This window comes from Mustela lutreola, chromosome 10, assembly GCF_030435805.1.
Source record: "Mustela lutreola isolate mMusLut2 chromosome 10, mMusLut2.pri, whole genome shotgun sequence".
Taxonomy (NCBI): Eukaryota; Metazoa; Chordata; class Mammalia; order Carnivora; family Mustelidae; genus Mustela; species Mustela lutreola.
Window position 1 is genome coordinate 42,665,555 of NC_081299.1, and position 19,812 is coordinate 42,685,366.

The window sequence follows — 19,812 nt, forward strand, 5'->3', positions numbered from 1 at the left end:
AGCTGAGGATGGGCTCTGGGCCTCAGGTCCCTGGGTCTCTCCTGAAGGATTGCCCAGTTGAAGTAGTGTGTCAAGGATCTGCCTGAGAATAGTGTGGGGAGGAAAGGAGGGGCAGAAGCTGGGACAGGGGTCTGCCACAGCCCCCTGCTCCAGGAGGCCTTCCTGGCCCACTGGGCCAAACCCTCACCTCCTGACTTGGACATCAGCTCTGATTACTGATGACCCAGAGATGAGTCCAGTGGAGACCCAGACCCGTCAGATGCCATGGAGGAGAGGGGTGGGCTTGGGGTGTTTCTGGTCTAAGACTGCTCTAAGGCAGCAGGATCAGCAAGGGGCTCTGTGGCCCCAGTAATAGGCCTAGGACCCATGAGGCCTCTCAGAATAGAGTCTGAAAGAACTCTGTTCAAGTGGGAAAAGCTGCCATATAAGGAAGTGAGGTCTCCTTCACCCCCATACATTCATTCAACAGGCACTCCCTGGACCCCTTCCTCTGTGCTGGGCCCTGCGTGGGACCGGGGTGGGGGAGCGGGTGGTGTGCTAGAACAGACGGCGTGGGACCTAACCCCGCCTGGGGAAACCCACACCCTAGAAAGGGATGCCAGAGGTCCCAAACCCACTCTAGAGGCAACCTCCCTTCCCCAGTCAAAGCCTAGAGAAAAATCAAGAAACCTTGCAAAATCTCTGGGCAGCCCAAAGAGGGGGTGAGTTCTGGCCCTGCAGATATGAGGCTGGGCCCCACCTGCTCTGAGCCCCCCATGGCCATGATCCCAAGGAATTCTGGGTCCTGATTCACCATGATCACAGCTCAGCCCTAGCCACCCTCCCTCCTGGCCCACAGCACCTGCCCAGTCCAACAGCCAGTGAGGGCCCAGTAAGAGGCATCCTTTGAGGGAGGGCCCTGCTGACACAGGGTATGGAAAAGGAAGGACTTCTACTCTATACTTGGGCCATCTATACTTGGGCAGGGGCAAGGGCACAGCCATTCCCAGGCAGGTGATGGCTTCACCCCTTGTCCATTTTCCTGCCTAGCAGCATTCACACCCCTCTAGCACTGCAGTTCCTGGGGAGCTGGCTCCGAGGAAGCCCAGCAGCCAGACCACCAGCTGCTGCCCCCCCCCCCCATGCAAACCCTGGCCACAAAGCACCCTCCCCCCAGCTCTGCCCGCCTGCGGTGACAGCCTCTTGGCACCAGCTCTCCCCTTCCCTCCATCTGTCAGGAATTGGTGCAGACAGACTGTGAGAACCACAAGAGGAAGTAGCAGCTCTATTTGGACCCCTCCCCCTTCCCTGCCTCCCCAACGCTCTCCCCCTACCCCCCTACCCCACGGAGGTCCTTTTGTTTCCCCCCTCCTCCCTGTGTCTTCCTTTCCCTTCCATCTGTCTCCATCTTTTCCTACTGATGAAGACACTGACGAAGTGGGAATGGAGAGGGAAGAAGGCCATCCAGCTGGTGACCCCCACTTATTTGTCCCCCACACACACCATGGTCCCGTCTCAGCCAACCACTTGCTTTTATCCCTCCATCCTGTGGGTGGGCCTCTGGGCTCCGTGTCTCCCTCTGTGTAGTAAATCCTGCCGGGTCCACCTTCTGGGGGATGCCAGGAGTCCCGAGGCAATCCCCACACGGGATGGGCCCTGTAAACTGTAGGGCCTTGTGGTCTCACCTCGTTTCTATTTAACGTGGGGCCACTCCTCTTGGGAGTTGCAAGGCCAAATGGGATGTAGACAAACAGAAAAATGCCTGGAAGGATATGAACGGCAACAGAAAGGCAAGACGGGGTCATCAAGGCAAGGATCCTCACCTGCTGGGAGGGGAACTGGGAAGAGCTATGGAGACTGAGGCCCAGAGAGGGCAGTCGCAAAGCTGAGTTAGAGGGAGGATCAGAGCGATGGCCAGGAGCCCAGGCCTAGTCCATCTCGGCACCCCGAGCGGGCTGTTCCTAGCTCCTCCACACCTTCCAAGGGGTCTCTGTATCTCCTGAATTCTCCCAAAATGTGGAGAAGGATCAGCTTTTTCCTTATTCTCAAGTGAGCTGTGCCCAAGTGGGGCAGCAGAACCCACAGGTCTGGGCGTGGTCCCACTGCAGACGTGGAGGGAGACTGCAGGATGCAGGGAGGCTGGGACTTTCAGCTGGAAAACCAGGACAGTAGTGAGCACTCCAGGACCAGTTAGTCACGGTGGGTAGGAGTCAGCCCTTGGCAACACCAAACTGCTGGGCAAATGCAGGCGTGGGCATTCTCCCGAAAAGACAGTAAACCCTATGCTCACTCTTGCCCTCTGTGGCCTGGCCCACAGCCCCAGAGACCAGATGGAAAGGAAGTTCTGGTCTCGCTGCAGTTTCGGGGCCCTGCAGGGCCCATCTGACCCCAGACAGAGCACAGCTAGGCCCAAGGGTAGGAGGAAGTGCCTCGGGCCCACCACCCCTTTCACAGCCAAGGTTCCGAGGCGGGGAGCCGATTACTCAAGGTCACACATTGAGTTAGGTGGCCAACATTCAGAAGACAGGGCCTGCTTTCCATCTGTAGATTCCCCCAGGTCCCGGCAGGGCACGGGCACAGAACAGGCCTTCAGGGAACGCTGGAGCTCATTCTCAAAGGCCGCACACCAGGCACTTCCCCGGGACTCAAAGAAACACCCCGGCTTGGCACGTGCCGCGTGAGGAGTGGAAACAGGGTGGGAGGGGCTCTCGGCACGTGCAGGCCAGACAGAGCCCCACGCCTGCTGCCTCCCCGTCTCCCCTCCTCAGGCCCGGGCCCCAAGCCCTGAGGCCTGTTGTCTGGTATGAACCAGACGCTTCAGTGGACCAGCCCAGGGCAGAGAGAAACACAGGGATGGACACTCTGGAAATGGTGACTCCTGACATAAAGAGTCATTGGACAAGCAGAGGAAGAACCTTCCAGGGAGAGGAACCACATGTGAGAGTACGATGCCCCTGGGAAACTCCTCCTTGTTTTGGTTCCTGCTAGAGAATACAGTCATGGCGTTCGGGAGGCGAGTAGAGATGAGGTCTGGGGCCGGAGAGGTGTAGGTGCAGGTTAGGTCTCGAAGGCCCTGAATGTCAGTCAAACAGATTCCATCCTCTGCGTGGTGGATGTCCCTGTGGGATGCTGAGCGGGGACAGGACAAAGGTCTGCATGCTTGACAGCCTTTGGCTGCAGAGAACGGTCTGGAGGGGAAGGGCAGAGATGAGGCTGGCACCCCTCTAGTGGCCACAGTGGGATGGGGAAGGGCTTGGACTGGCCGGTGGCAGCGGAGGAAAGTAAGGAGCTAGCACCCTCTACAAGTGAGGGAGGCAGAGGCAGCGACAACTCTCAGGTTCCTAACTGAGGCCGGAGAGGTGCCTGTGCTACGCTGAGAACTTGGTCTCAAGGGCAGAAGAGGCCCATCCACAGCCCTGAGGGCCTGTGTGCTGGGCTGCAGGTCATTGTGGGGTCTGGGAACTGCTGCCCTGCTAACTAGAAGACCGAGGGGTCTGTGGAGCTGTCACTTGACCTCTAGGCATGGCACATCTGTCTTCGCTCTTTACTTCCCTGGGAAGCAGGTCACAGTGACAGGAGGTGGCATATAGAGACTGAGAGCATGCAGCCTGCCAGGCCCGGAGAAGCAGCGGCCCGAGAGGGGACCGGGCCTCCTCCGAGGCCTCCTAGGATGTCAGTGTCATAGCTGGGAAAGGATGCTGAGCAGGCTTGGGGGGTGAAAGGGGAAGGCAATCTCTCTGAGCAGAGGCCCCAGAAACAGAGCGGGTCACAAGACGCAGGCCTGGTCTTCCTGTAAAGGAAGACACATTTCCTAACAGAAAGAGCTATCCAGAAACAGAAAAAGCTCTCTGGTCAGTTGTGAGATCCCTGTCCCTGGAGGTGTTTAAGCAGAAGTTGGACATCACCCACTCCAACCTGCAAGGCTGCTGAGGAAATTCCTGTACTGGGATGGGGTGGGAAGGCTCCTTTGGCCAAATGAGGCCGTAGCTCCAGCCCCAGAGCTCACTCATTCATTCACTGAACACATACTAACAAGGCCTGCTCTGTGCGAGGCTGGGGACAACGGGCACCAGAAGTGGCCAGAGCAGAACCAGAGAAACTTCCTCTTTCAACCTTTTCCACCCCCATGTGGAGTTGGCGGGGAGGGCGAGGCTGGAGCTGGGCAGGGGACAGATGGAGGCCCTGGCGGCCTGCCCTCCACATCATGGATCTGTGCCCACCCCCCACCCCGCCCACCCCAACAGACCCAGCACCCGTATCTCCCTGGGCACATCTGGAGCATAGGGCCAAGGGCTGGGCAGGGTCAGACACAATGCAGCCTCCTCCTGCGCCCCACCCCTCCCCAGAGGTCCCCGAGGCTCTGGACTCATTTCCTAATGAAGTCCCTGGAAGAGCTCTTCCTAATTAAACTAGGACAGTAAGTTCTGGCCTGGGGCCACAGGGAAGAAGCAGGGACAAAGGAGCCTTTTTGGGGGCTCCCTGACTCCTCCCATTCCACAAGGCAGTGCAGCAGCCCAGCCCAGGAGGGGATCCTAAAGGACCAATGGGAGATGGAGGCTCAGAGAAGGAGGTCAACACCAACCAAGCAAATTGAGCACTGACCATGGCCTGGCACTGCTCTTCCTAAATTAACTCACATGGTCCTCCAACCACCTTGTCCGTTTGGTATTGATGCCTTCATTTGACGGATGAGACAAGGGATCAGAGAGGTGAAGTAACTTGCCTGAGGTCCCCCAGCTAGGAAGACATGAAGTATGAACTTGCCCTCAAGCTGCCTGGCTTAAGGCTCTGCTGTCATCCGTGTCACAGTGAAGCCTCGCACGGATGACACAACACACGCAGGGGCGGTCAGAGGTAGGAGGGCCTGAGGGGTCTTCACATCTGGTGCTCCCCCCCATCTGCACAGACAGCAAAGCTTTGGACCGAGACAGGGAATCTGAATTTTAAAAGCTGCCCAAAGGGATTCAAACTCCAGATCCAACCCTAACTCCCTCCCAGTATAGACGGGGAGACTGAGGCGCAGGGGAGGGCAGAGACGTCCCCCCATCACTCAGCGAGTCGGTGACAAGGAGAGGCTACCTGGTTCCTGGTGTGGTTGCATGAGAGCCTGGAGGGACTGGCTCTCAATGGGGTTCAGTTAACCAGCAGAGCCCTCTGCTCTCAACAGAGAACCTGCAAGTGTGGGTGAGGCCAAAGGCCAGGGAGGGGGAGTGCAAGGGGCTGGGAGAGGAAGTGGCAAAACACGGGAGCAGCAACCACACCAGCTGGCAGACCTCTGTCCCCTGGTGCAGCCCAGCTCCTGGCGCTGTGGGACCCACAAGGTTTCAGGCACGACACAAAGGCCAGGAATTACTTAGCACTCACTGTACGGAAATGTGAGGTTCAGTTTGGAGGGACAGGTTTAAGGGCCCCCAACTAGGATGTGGAAGAACTACAAACGAAAGCCAGGTCTGGGGGGACTCTGGAGAGTGGGGTACACACTCTGCACCCTTGAGAAGCAGGCAGGGATGGGGACAGGAGACCATCAGCCATGCCATAGAAACAGTCGGTTCCGGCTAGCTCACGGGTATTAAAGAATCAGTGCAGTCAGACTCAGCAAGAAAATAAACAGGCAGAAACCCCCAAGGGGATGTAGGGTTTGCTGATAGCCAGTCAGCTCAGGCTTTGTGTACATGGTTTAGGCTACATGCCCTGTGGGAGAGGCTGGATTTCACAGGCCCTGCTCTTGAACTCTTGGCCTCAGGGAACAGGGGCAGTTCCTTGTACCCATCCCCTTGTCCCCCAACACCTTGGGCCTGGCCATAGCAGACTCCAGCTCCTGTGAACACACTGGTTCTTAAGGGAGAGAAGTGGGTCCAAGAGGAGTGCCCTACTCCCAATGAGCAGAGACCCCAAGAAGGGCAGGGACCTGTCTTGTGTCTCCACTGTCACTTGGGGAGATGGGAGCTGGGGTGAGGCAGAGGTGGGCCCATCGTATGGGTCACGGGTTTATATCCACCGCAACTCTCTGGATGGGGGCAGGTGGGGACCAGACAGAGGGCTGCAGGCTGGGGCTTAGTGGGGAGAGGCTGCTGTGGCATGGCAGGGGGCAGGCTGGGAACAGAGGCTGCTGGCGCCTCTCCAGCTACAAAGAATTCCCTGCCACAAACACCCAGCGGGGGGCTTTGGCTTTGACTCCGCTGGGCTGCCCTGGCGGTCGTGGGAGGAAGAACGTCACCTTGACCCTGCAGCTTTTAGTGCCTCCGGAATAGTCACCTGCCTCCTGAGACACACCCGGTCCTGGAGCACACACACCCTACCTACACACACACACACACACACACACACACACACACACATATGCTGGTGCACAAGGCTAAGGGAGGCCTCTGAGGGTGATGGGGGCCACAGAGGGCAGCCTGCGGTCCAGGAAGTAGAAGAGGGAGGGACCAGCACTGGCCTGAATGTACCTGGCATCAGGCCGCCAGGAAAGCCCACCCTTGGTCTCCAGCTATTCACTTGAGCAGCTTAACCTGGCCCTGACCGGGCCTTTCTGCCTCTCATCTATCGCCAACTCTCTGATGTTAACCTAGACTTGCTGGCGGAGTAAGACCCTGTCTGGATAACGAACTGCCAGGCCCGCAGTAAACCAGTCTCCGTGGCCTCGTCTGCATGGCCAGCACCCCCAGGCCTCCCAGAAAGCTGTCACCCTGGGGCCCCTGAGGCAGACAGGAGCAGAGTGAGAGGGTTCATACATACTCTCCCGATCCACAGAGCTGCTGTCATCCCAGGCAGTTCAGTTCTCCCCACCGGCCAGTTGACCTACAGCAACTCCCCACCGGCCAGTTGACCTACATCTCCTTGCTGCCATTTGAGCAGCTGCCCCTCTTGTGTCCTTGGTGGAGAAGGAGGGAAGCTGCTGACAGTGCCTTCGGTGGGGCTGCTCCCTGTGCAGGGATCCCAGGGAAGGGGAACAGGGATGCTCATTGTCAGGGCCAGGTTCTGGGCTGAACATCAGCCTGCACAGGTCTGAAAGGTGGGCTTATTATCCCTGTTTCAAAGACCAAGGACCTGAAGCTCAGAAGACCCAAACCAGGAACCCCAGCTAGTCACGGGGCTGGTGAGCCTGTTACTCTCCATTACTCCAGTGCATCCGACCCGATCATGGGTGCAGGAAGAAGCAGAAAGGAAAGTGGCCCAAGGAACCTGGGCCTCAGGGCTGAGTTCTGGAAGTAGACCCTAAAAGTCCAGCTAACTTCCATCTGCCTGCTCAGAATCCACCCATGGAGCCAGTTGTGCTCCCGCTAACCCTTACCAGGAAGTGAGGAGCTTGAGGGCTGTAGGTTCCCCACCCCCAGGCCAGGACGGGGCCCTGAGCCAACTCCAGGGAGAAGGAGTCTGCTCAGAGGGCTGGCTGCAGTGCAGGTGGAGCAAGGACTGATGGGAAAAGGGGAACTAAAGTTCAGAGAGGGAGAGACACTTGTGCAGGGTCACTCAGCATGTGACAGGCAGAAACGGAACAACTGTTACAATGCTAGGGGGATGGATTCTACAAATATCTGGAGAAGAATGAAGACCAGTTTTGTTCCCTTTTGTTTTCCTTGTTGGGGGTGGGGAGTCCTTGGGGCCAGAACACAGTTGTCCTTTCTCCTTGCTATGCTTTCTGTGGCCTAGATCTTTCTACTTTGTCTGCCCCATGAGGCCAAGATGAGGGGACCCTATGCTCAAGGAAGAGGGAGGTCCTGCGGGCTGCCAGCCTGGCTGGGAAGGACCTTGGGGAGTTAGGGGTGTGGTGGTGAGGTGGGAAAGCGTCACCCAGAGAGAGCAATATGGCAAGGGTGAAAATGGACACATTCAGCAGTATCTTTCCTAGGAATTCATCCTAAGAATGAATGCACAAAGGTATATAGTGGAGGTTCCATACACCAACACTGCAGATTAGGAGAAAAAACAGAAGCAACTAAACACATGGCAATCCATAGGAGACTGTGTCATTAAGTTATAGAAAATTCTGGCAATGGGTGACTCCCTAGCCCTTGAAAACGATGACGGGATTCTACTGTAATTGACAAGAAAAGCCATGTTTGGTGTGGGGTGAAAACAACGGACATTAACACAGCCTCATTTTTGTTAAAAGGAAAAAATACATGTGTCCATGCATGCCAGCTCCCATACTGGGAAACACCTCTAGCAGGAGATGCCGCTTCCACGAAGGCAGAGCTGAGAGGGGCTCTTACCGTCCTCTTTTTGCTTTTCTGTATTGCTGGTGGTTTTCTTAAAATTCTAAGTATGAAATTACCTTTACATAATTGAAGTTCTTTCTTTCTTTGTTTTTTTAAAAGATTTTATTCATTTATTTGAGAGAGAGAGTACATACAGGCAGTGGGGGAGGGGCAGAGGCTGAAAAAGAAGCAGACTCCCTGTTGAACAGGGAGCCCAACACTGGGGGGGCTCCATCTCAGGACCCCGAGGTCATGACCTGAGCTGAAGGTAGGCACTTAACTGACTGAGGCACCCAAGGGCCCCCATAATCAAAGCTATTTCCATTGGAAAAATAAAATCAGTTGAAGTGGGTTTTAGCTTCGGCACTGCCAGCAGCTAGCTGTGTGGCCCGGTGGGGGGGAGCCCCAGGTCTTCCCTAAGCCTCAGTTTCCTCATCAGGATAATGGGGATGATAATTAACTCCTGTACCATCTTCTTCCGAGGATAGCCATGAGGCACAAAATGAAAAAGGCCATACTGTGTGGTTCTCACAGGGCGAGAGGGCAGATGCTGAAATCATCTCCACAGAGGCTGGGATAAAGTTTCTTGTGGTACCACAGGGCCAGTGACCAGGGGATCTTGGCCACATGACCGCTCCCATGGACACAGACTGGTAGTCTTCCAGAGAGGCTTTGGGCCATCTGTCCTGCCATATTCCAAGGGGCTGGTGTGTGGAGGGCATGAGGGATCATGGGAACCGGGAGCCTCATGGCCCTTCCTCTCTCCGTGAGTCTTCTAGTCACCAGAGGGCATTCCGTGGGGCCTGATGGTAGGATGAGTTCTGCAGCCTAAAAGCAGCCAGCTTGTGGGCATCTGGGTTGGGCCCTGCCAGGGACACAGAGGACAGACCAGGCACAGCAGATGGGGAGCTCACAGGGGGGCCCCCTTCCTGAACCACTCAAGCTACATGGTGATTCCTGGGGTCTTGTGGGAGGTCCCAGGCAACATGGCTGGGGGTTAAAACTATGGCTCAGGGCCCCAGCTCATGCTTGAGGGCACCCAGGGGCTGGCAAGAGGGATGCCTGGGGTGCCTGGAAAGGAAGCAAGGTCCTCAGGCCACTCTCGTTGTTGTGACTGGATGTGTGAGCACCTATCACTTCCTTTCACTTGTGATAGACTGTGGCCAGACAGGCGTGGCCCAGTCCTGCCACTGACCTGCCAGGTCACCTGGAGCAAGCGACCCCACCAAGAGGTCTTTGTGAAGGGCAGCGATGAGGAGGTCCTGCCTCACAAAGTCCTCAGTGGCAAGCATACTCATTACACCTGTTACAGTTAACATCCGGATTTTAGAGGAGTTCCCGCAATCCAGGGGAAGCCAGACAGAGTCCAGCATGGGAGCCCAAAGCCTCTTCCTGTGCAGGAGCCTGTGCCTAGCCTTTATCCTGAGAACACCTTGTTCCCTGATCCAGCAAGGGAAGAGAGAGGACAGGGGTGGCCGGCGGGAGTGGGGAGCATGCTGTCCCGACTCAGTCCAGTGCAGGAACTAAGGACACTCTGATTCTGAGAACATGTCCCTGATGACATCTAGGGCCGATTTCTAGATACCAGCGCCTCAGTTGCAGCTTCTGAAGGCTGATCTGGAAATCTCCCAGGCTTGCAGGGTGAGCACTGAGGAGCCCCTGTGCTGGTGCCATAAGGCAGCCTGGGCCCTGCATAACTGCCAAGAAACCACCTGTGCTCTCCGGTCTCCAAGGGACCCAACTCACAAGACAGAGTCTGACTAAGGTCCCTACAAGATACACAGATCCCTTCTTGGGCCTTAAGGACCCCCAATCTGACCAGTATCAGCTTCTCACCCTCTTAAAGTGGGTGACATTTCCTCAGTCATGTTTATTCATTCATGTGCCATCCCCCAAATGCCTCCTCTGTGCCAGGCCTTGTGGTTCACTGCAAATCACTCAGGTGCTCCAAACAACCTGGAGCTCCTATGACACGGATGCACAAAGCCATGGGCATCCAGACCCAGCAGAGGTTAAGAAAGCTGGGGAAGGCTCCATGGAGGTGGCAATGAGCTAGGTTTTGAAGGCTGGGTAGTAGTAATCAGTAAGTGCAGAGATCTAGAATCAGGGGCATGCATGGGAGGTTCAGAGAAATGAAAACCACAGCCTGGTGGCCTCAGGGGATGGTTCTGATGGCTTGGGCTCTCGAACTTTCCTAGAGGAAGCATCCTTCCTCTCCTAGAGTGACTCACCTGTATCAGCAACAATTTGCCAGTCCTCAGTTTCCCTATCTGTATGCGTAGAGCAGTAATCCCCCACCTCATAGGCAGTGGCCAAGAGAGGCCTTGGAAACTGTGGAGGGTCATACCCATGGGAGGCTGCACATGGGGCACCTTATTCTGGTGGTTCCATGGGGTCTCCAGAGAGGAGAGTCCCTCCCAAGCCAGACACTTGCAGCCCGGGGAGGCACTGCTGGACATTGTCACCACATCCCCACTTTCTCTACATCCTCTAAACCCCGGGTCCTCTGACCCCAACAGAGTAGACGAGTACTCAGAGAGGAAGAGTGTGAGGAAGAGTCCAGGCTTCAGAGCAAAGAGAGTTCAGTCAAATCCTGGCTCCACCATGTAAGCCTCAGACATTGCCAAGTCACTTCTCTCTGAGCCTCAGTTTCATCATCTGTAAAATGGGAATAATAAAAAACCAGCTCTCCCAGGGCTGTGAGTAGCAAAGCTAATGAGAGCAAATTTGCAATGTGGTGCCAGGCATGGGTTAAGTAGCCAATATCTGTTATGAGTAATTCCTTCCTTCCAGAGAACCACTTCTTTTAGAACCTCCTGGCACAGGGCTGGAGGAGCGGACAATGCGGAGGAGAATCCAAGACTGAGGGAAGCCCAAGGACATGTTGTGGGAGCTCAAGAACAAGGGGTCAGGGAAGGCAATCAGAGGGAGGTGGCATCTCCACCAGGCCTTCAAACATGGGGTGATCGGATAAGCAAGATCTGTAGGGCCCCAGGTCTGCCTTCCTGGGGGCGGAGCGGGCCAAGGGCTCTGACTGTTAGCCCTGGAGCCAGGAGAGCAGTCTGCTTGGTTACATCCCTTGAGGGGGACACAACCAACTCCATACACCCTCCTGTTCCTTATCTTCCCCCCAGGGCGCTTCTCTCAGCTTCACCTGCTGCTGCTATTTCCCCAAGGAGGGAAAAACTGTCAAGCCAGCTACCTGCTGACTCCTAGGGAGGACAGGGCCAACCCTCCTAAGGCCTACTGCACTTGCATCTCCACAGGCCTGAGAAAGCCAAGGAGCTCTTGGGGCAGAACTCTGTCCCAGGAGTGCCTGTGGGAAGACCCACAGGAGAGTCTATGGCAAACATTCCCAAGGCCTACAGGCGCCAGCCCCGGGGGGCCAGCCCTGGATCTAGAAGAGAGGGAAGCTTGGGGCCTGCTGGGCAGAGCCCTGGAGGCTAAATGGCTTCCTTCCCTTCCCAGGCACAGCCACAAGAGCCAGAGAAGACAGAAACCAGCCTCAGGATGAACACAGGGCCTGAGGGAAGCCATCCTCTGCCCCTCTCAGGGCCCCAGGCCACTCATCCACTGAGACCAGTCAGGCCTGTTTGATTCATTTCTTCCCTCAGCCGCTCCCTGGGCACCCCTCTGTCACTTTCAGGTCCCTCTAAGTGGCCTTGGGGCCATATCTACCATGGGTGGGCAACCAACTGCAGGGCCCTTCAGACATCTGGCTAAGCAAATGGGGTCAGGGGCAGCAGGGGGCTCTTGGGTGGCCTGCAGAGGCCCCCCGACAGTCAGGTACCTCGAGACCTCAGTGAAGCTCCTCCCTCTGAGAACGATCACACCCATTACCATTCATTGAACACCTACTGCTCATCAGGCACATTCTCTCCTTTAATCCTCACAGTATCTTTGAAAGGGAGAGATTATTATCCCCCCAAGGACCTATCAGCCAAAGGATACAGCTGGGATAGAATGTCTTCTGTGTCTGACTGAGAGCCTCAATGAGTTATGATTTCAACATGGCTCCCTATGTCCTTTCTCTCTCTCAACTCCTGTATCTTGGCCTTGGGCTAGAGGGTAGCAGGGAGGGCTTCCTGGAAGCGGCGATACCTGCACTGAATCTTCTAAGAAGGGGATAAGATGGTAGTCAGCAGAGGGAACAAAAAGAGTGTCCCAGGTCGATGGGGTGACGTGTGCAAAGGCCCGGAAGTGAGAAGCAGTAGGAAGGCCAGAGTGAGATAGAAGCTACAGTTCAGTGTTGCAGGTTCATAGGAAGAGGCTGGAGGGGAGTGGCCACAGGAGCTGGTCACAGAGTTGCTTTTACCCCATGGGTATGTGGGAGGCTCAGGAAGACTCTGAGTGGTGGAGTTGCCTGGACAGATCGGAAATCACAGTTCAGAGAGGAGTAATACTGTCTGTCCAATGCCTCGATCCAAAAAGAAGATGAAGCTGGGCCTGGGGTCAGGAATGTGAGAATGGGGCCTAAGGCCAGGCAGCGCTCTGAAGGCCAGATGCCAGCTATAAGCCCCAGCTGGGAGCTGTGGCCAAGCTTTAATTATTTACAAGCCTGCTTCCCAGAAAGCCCCAGCCCTCCTGCAGCCTGGCCTTGCCCAGATAATGAACTCTCAGCCATGGGAGACTTCGCTGTGCCCACTCTTTATTAGACCTGGGATGGAGGGCTGATGGGGGCTGGGAGAACAAGGGTGACCTAAAGTAGCCTGAACTAAGTGGAGGAATTTGAGCACAAAACCAGTCTATGGGTATCCCCAGCCCAGCCATAGAGAAGCACAGAGATCTTCCCGGAGCTGGGGGGCCTGAAGCAGGGAGGGGGGTTGACGTCATCTCAAGAGAGAGAAACTGTGAGGACTTGCTGGAGACAGCACAGGTGCTGTAGTTGGGCGCCTGCATTCACACCCCAGCAATCTCACTTAAAAATCATATACCCAGGGCACCTGGGTGGCTCAGTCATTTAGGTGTCTGCCTTTGGCTCAGGTCACGATCCCAGAGTGCTGGGATCAAGGCCCGCATCGGGCTCCCTGCTCAGCAGGCAGCCTGCTTCTCCCACTCCTCCCTGCTTGTGCTCCCACTCACACTCTCTCTTTCTCAAATAAATAAATAAACAAAATCTTAAAAAAAAAAAATCAGATGCCCTTAGGCTAGTTACTTAACCACTCTGTCCCTTTGTAAAATGGAGCTAATGCGGGCAGTTTGGAGACTTGCCCCATTTTATAGACGTGAGGAGCTCAAGGTGACACATCTCAGGAGGCCGGGGCCAATACAAGTGCTTAGTAAGTGGTCGCTGCTGTTGTTGTTACTCTGGGAGCAAAGGGCTGGCCAGAGACCAGAACCCCTGTCTCTGCCCCCAGACACTAAGAAGCAACAGGAAACCGGCCAAGGAGCCAACTGGCCTACGTGACCAGGTCCACACCCCAGGATCTCACCTCACTTAGCCTGGCTGGGCCGCCGTTGGGCTTCCTTGAGCCTGGGCTTCAGGCTCCCAGCCTTTTCCTCCACTTTGAAGGTCTTCTGAGACTGGAACTGAAGCCCCACAAGCATTTCACTTCCCCATCCTCCCAGCTCTATCAGTGTCTCTGGTAAGTGCCAAGTGCTAACCACTGTGGATGAATATCAGGACTTAGTGGCCCTTAGTTTGAGTTTTTGCTCCAACCCTGAGGAGCTATGTGACTTTGGGGGGAATCATTTCACTTCTGTGAACTCCTGTTTCCTTCTCCATACTATAGGGACCATACCACCTATTTTTAAATGGTAAGCCTTGTGGGAATGATATCAGTTATCATCTTTCAAGGCCTGGCTTAGCTATTTCCTCCTCCAGGAAGTCCTCCTTGGCTTCCTCAACATAAAAGCTTCCTCCCTCTAGCCTCCATCAGCTTTTGATATTCTTGGGCTGCATTATGGCCCGTTTGGGAGCTTATACTCATTTTGCCTCACCCAGACTTCACTTAGAATTGGAATGCCCATTTTGCAGGCCTATAGAGGTAGAGAGGTGGGGTGGTTCCAGCTCTCTCATAGGATAGAGGGGTTGGAGTGCCAAAGGAGAGGATCTGATATAAGGCAGAGAGGCTGCTCAGGGAGGAAGCAAGAGACTTGAGGGAAGGGTAGTTCAAGGAAATTCAGTTTGGGCAGGCAGCCCAGCATGGGGCAGAGGTGGGGAGCAGGAATCTCCCCACATGGGGTAGGAGGGGATGAGGAAAGACCACTCTCAAACACATAGCCCAACTTAGCTACCCAAAGCCCCCACCCAAATTCTTCAAGATTTCTTTGTGGCTCCTAGGGTCCCTTTCTAAGGGGCTCATCCGTTCCCTTCTCTTCGCCCACCCTGTCTGAAGACTTTCCACACATTAACCTATGATGGAGGAACAGCAGCCCTATTTGGCAGATGAGGAAACAAGCTCAGAAAAATTAAGCCATGTAGGACTGGTACTGGCCAGAGCTCCCACCTTTTCCACTCCAAGCCATCTACCTCAGAAGGAAAGCAGGAGCCCAGATTGGCCAGGAGAGATCCCCTGGTCCATCTTCCCCAGAGCCTCCCATGGAGATGAGAAGCAACAGGCCCAACACACAGATCATGGCTTTCCAGCTCCTGGATCACATTCTTGGGTCCTTCTGTGCCACACTCCCCACTGCGACAGACAGTACCCAAGCTAGGAGGCACACGAACATCCTGACCAAGTTCTGTCACTCTCAGCTGTGTGACCTTGGGCAAATCGCCCCACGTCTCTGAGATAGCATCCCTATCTACAAACAGGCGTGACAAGAAAAACCCGCACAAGACTGCTGTTCTATAGAGCCAGGAAGATAAGGTGAAACCAACCCAGAACTGCAGTTTCAAGTTTCCTGCCTCATCCTTGGCACTCCCAAGGTCAGGCAACTCCCAGAGGGGAGACTCTATAATATTTTACCCCAGCACTGCCATTTTCACCGTTTCAGTAGCACTGGGGAACCAATGGTGAGGTTATGATTAGGCTTCTGAAATCGTTAAATTCAAGCTCCTACTTATCAACTCAGGAACTGTGGAGCAAGTAACTTAACCTCTCAGTGCCTCAGTTTCTTTAGCCTGTGAAACAGGCCTGCTGAGAAGAGTGGAGGAGTTCACCCGAGATAAGCACTCATCGCAGAGCTGGCACATGGTGAACAGTCATGCATGTGTCAGTTGCCTGACTTCCAACTACATTACTAGAACTGGTCCTCAGAAACAGGCCAAGGATCATGAGCCAAAGCGGTCAGGTGAGGAAATGAAGACAGGAGGAGACGATGAGCCCAAGAAACAGAGCCAACTCCGGACTGCAGCTGAGAATGCATCCGGAGGCTGACCAGCAAGCCCACAGAAAACCTCAAACACTCCACAATGCCTGTCCAGGTGTTCCTCCCTCTTCCGCTCCTGCCACTGTGTGGTGCTGTGGATCGGTCCACCTGTTGCCCTCCCGAAGACCCTGTGGGGCCTCCCTGCCCTATGGAGTGGGCCCCTGCTCCAAAGTGCCCTGGGGCTGGCACCGAGCAGGCATTCCAGGACCATGAATGTACGACCCCCTGCCTCTGTTTCTAAAGAGTCCTGTTTTTCTTTCAGTTCCTGGAGCCTCACTTCATGGCAATCAATGCCTGCTAGCTCACTTCTGCCACCACAAACATCAGAAACCACAAGCATCGCAAGAAAGAACCTGCAAAGCTATAGCGCCCAGGTGTACAAGCAGCCCATCACCAAAGGTGGCCCGCCACGTGCACACCCGTCAGCAACTGAGCGCTCACGTGCAGTCTCGGAATCCTCGGGCCCTCTCCAGGAAGCAAACTCTTTCTCCCGGCCCCCTCCTTCCTGGTTTGCCCCATTGACTCATGTCCGCGCCCAGCTAGCAGGAGAGCGTAGTCCGCTCGCCAGGGTGGCACAAAAACCTCTACACCATGACTAGGCAGAAAAGCAGCGGGTGCCAGCCAACTCCCGGGCCTCACAGGCACTTAACTTCCCAGGAGATGCGCGCGGGGGTGTGGCCGGGGCGGGGCCAGGGCAGGGCCCTTGCACCCCCGGCGCCTGAAAACGGCACACCCGCCCGCTCCACGATTGGCCGCTCTGGCCACGGGGGCCTATGGGGTGGTCCTCGCCTGGCCAATCAGGGGCCCCGGGGAGCCCATTCATTCACAAAAAAACAGCAAGACGAGGCCCGGAATTGCCTAGAACTTTGAAACACCGGCGCGTTCCGAGGGGCCAACGCAGGAGTCCAGGAGGGCTAGACGCAGGAAGCTAGACGCTTGCAGGGACGGTTGTGTCCCTGCCCACAGTTCCGGCCCGGCAACCCGGGCGTGGCGCGCCCTCCTCTTGGGCCACACCAGCGCCGGGCCCCGCCCTGGACCCCATTAGGACACGCCGGCCAAGCCACCCAACCCCCGAGGAAGGCGGCGCCAGGGCAGCTTCCCGGCAGTGAGGTCCAAGCAGGTGGCCGGCGGCCCCCCATCCCCGCCCCGTTCCCTTCCTCCCCAGCCGCCCAACTCACGGCAGTCATCTTCGTCGCTGTTGTCAGAGCAGTCGTCGTCCTCGTCGCATCTCCACACGGAGGGGATGCAGCGCTCATTCCGGCACCGGAATTGGTCCTCTTCACACTCTTTGACCGGCCCTGCTCGGGGGAGAGGGGGGCGTGAGCCGTATGCACGGACAGTGCAGTCCTGGCCGCAGGGAGGGGTCTACTGGGGCGAAAGAAAGGAGGCGATAATGGAGCCGACGACCTCGGGGGGCCTCGGGCGCCCTGGATCCGGAAGGAGGGCAGAATGGTAATGCGATGGCGGGCTGCTCCGTGGCATTACGAGGCCAGATACAGTCGGTGTCACACGACTTGGGTATACCCCCCATTGAGAACACTCACCCGTACTCACGGCCCACAGTCAGAGATCTGCGCAGACACAGACTCACAGGGAGCCCCCGCACACGCCGCGACACACGCAATGGGCGCTGCGGGCTCAACCCCTTAGCATGCAGCCCCTCTTTCTCCGCCGCGCGCAAGGGTCGCCGGAAACGCATTGTCAGGCTGGGAAGTCGCCCGGCTCAGCTCATCGCCGCCGCGGAGCGCGCGTGTCAAATCAATCCCGCTGGCTGGAATCATGCAGCCCACCCGAAACCATCAATAACCACCCCCGCCCCCTCACAAAGTTCCCGGCCCGCCTGGCCCCCACTGGGCCCATCCCCCAGTAGCAGGTGCCAGAAGGCAGAGCCAACGACTCCGGGAGCCGTGGGGGGCGGAGGTCGAGAGCAAATTAAAGGATAGCTGGGTCCCGAGAAACCTATCCCCACCCCAGGCCCGGGCTCACGGAGCCCAGCGCAACCCGCAGCCCGGTCGCCGGGCCGCGCTTTGTTGGCGGCTCCGGCGGCGCAGAGCGGGGCGGGGGAACCAGCCTCACGCACCTTGGCCGCCGCGCTGTGGATCAGCCGCCGCCGCCGCCGCGAGCTGTGGGAGCCGCAGCGGCAGCAGCAGCAGCAGAAGCAGCAGCGGCGCCAGCGGCCGGAGCGCGCCCCGCTCGGGGCGGCCCATGGGCCGGAGCGCGCCCCGCTCGGGGCGGCCCATGGCGGGCCCCGTGCTCCGGCCGCCGCGCCCCGCGCACCCCGTGCGGCTGCCGCCGCTGCGCCTCAGCCCGCCGAGTCCTCGCCGCGGCGCCGGGGCTGCCGCTGCCCCCGCCGCCGCCGCCACCGCTGCCGCCCGCCCCGGCTCCTCGGCTGCATTTCAAGCAGGTTCCGTGACGCTCGGCGGCGGGGCGGGCTCAGGCTGGGCGCGCGGCCCCGGCCCTGGGCGGCCGCCGCCGGCGCGCGCGCCCCCTCCCGCTGCCGCCTCCGCCCCCACGCTCCTCCCGCGGCTGCCGCCTCTCCCTCCTCCCTCTAGTCCTAGGTCCACTCCTCCCTCAGCTGGTGCGCGGGGACCTAGCTGAGGACCCGCTAGGCGCCGCAGATGCTGGGATGAGCCGGGCGAGGTCCCTGGCCCAGAGGAAGCAGACAGGCCAGGGGAAGCACCACTGGGTGCCTGGAGGCTAAGAGAAGGCTAAGGGGTGCGTAGGAGTAAATCTCGGTGGGAGGCGAGATGCTCCCTGGTGCGCAGGCTATGCAATGTGCACATGGGGCAGAGGTGATGGTCGTGGATAAAGGTTAGCATACCGGGACGTGTGAGATCAGAGAGAAGTTCTGGGAGCTGCACTGGCCCTCTGCACCCCTCATCCGCTGCCCCCCAGATACGATGCATGCGTGTAGCAGGTTCGTGTGCCCATGTGCCTCTGTGCATGTTATGTGCTCATGTGACCACGGCTGAGGACGTGAGGCAGGTGGCTTGGTCCTGGCACACATACTTTATACATTCATCGTCTTTAGCATTCTCCGTCAGGCAAAGGGGTGATGAGGGTCACCTGCAGGGCAACACGCAGTGTTTGCTGTGATAGGGAAGGGAGGGGACTGGGGCACTCTACAAAAGGGATGTGTTATCCCTGCTTATAGGGAACTCAGATCCAGGGCCTTTGTTCACCATTTGTATAAAGGAGAATTCCCCTTCTCTAGAAGGTCACATCCCCAACCCCCAACCCCCACCCCCCAGGCCACGGTGCAGAGAGCCGGCCTGGGACTACATTTTCCCTGCCTGCTGGTCAGTGAGGCTGATCCCGCACAACCTTCTTTGGAGAATGAGGTTTGAGGGCATTGGCCACTAACAGAGACAGACTGGCAGGTGTCTGGGCCCAGTGTAGGTCCACCCTCCCATCTCCTCCTGCCATTTCACCTCCATGGCAGAGGTGCAGAAAAAGGAGCTTTGGGAGCTGTTCATCCCAGTCCTGGAAGCCACTATCTGCCAGCAGCCCTGTTCCTGAGCCCTATTCCTTCCCACAAAGGACAGCCCTTTGGCAATGGCTGCGACTACCTCATATGAGAGGGGCACAGACCCCAGAGAGCCCAGCAGGCATTCTTGCCATTAGCCCTTCTAGCTTTTGTTCATTCAGTCATTTAACAAGCATATTCAGCCCTGCTCTGTGCCAACACTTCATGGGTTGACACGGTACCAGGATGGTGAAGTCCCTGACTGGAAGGGAGACCAACCATCCACACGCAGGCAACGAAGGACATCACACTTTCAACAAAAACTTAGGGAGCCCTTCTTCGTGCCCAGCATTATCTGCGGCCCAGGGGTAGAGTGTAGAAATACAGGAGGTCCCTCTTTGTTCTCTTGCAGCTTACAACTTACTTGGGAGACACAGACATGAAAGCAAGAAAACAAAAAAGCATAATTTCAGATAATCATAACTGCTATGAGAAAAAATAAAACAGGGTGATAGGATCATCTAAAGAAATCAGTTCCTACCTCTGGTTCAGTTTCTTCATCCAAAATGGGAATGATGACAGAATTCCTCTCACAGGGCTGTGAGGATTATAGTCAATGGAGAGATTATGCATGGACAGCATGAAGCATAAAGCTGGTACATTATAACTTAGGTATGTTACTATTATTCAAACAGAATTCCCTGTTCGAAACCCCTGATGACTTCCCAATACTCAAAGAATAAAGATTGAGCACAGGCGGTCATTGACCTCCCCTCCAAAGGAGGACCTTTGCTCATATGGTCTCCCCCAGATCCAGTTGTCTAGATGGACAACCCCTTGTTTCTCAACAGC

General features: G+C 56.6%; 1 protein-coding gene across 16 annotated transcripts in view; it reads right to left on the reverse strand.

The window, feature by feature from the left end:
• Positions 1 to 17,865, reverse strand: part of LRP8 (LDL receptor related protein 8) — a 78,951-nt gene extending 61,086 nt beyond the window's left edge. For 4 of the 16 annotated variants that reach the window (XM_059135724.1, XM_059135717.1, XM_059135716.1 and 1 more), the window contains exons 1-2: positions 17,575 to 17,864; positions 16,673 to 16,792 (exon numbers count right to left, since the gene is read on the reverse strand). In XM_059135724.1, the coding sequence (XP_058991707.1) occupies positions 16,673 to 16,792; positions 17,575 to 17,734 (280 nt within the window). In that variant the 5' untranslated portion in view covers positions 17,735 to 17,864. Of the gene's footprint in view, positions 1 to 16,672; positions 16,793 to 17,574 lie in introns of all 16 variants that reach the window. The other 12 variants (XM_059135715.1, XM_059135712.1, XM_059135711.1 and 9 more) reach the window with 5 other exon arrangements.
• Between the last annotated feature and the right edge of the window lie 1,947 nt (positions 17,866 to 19,812).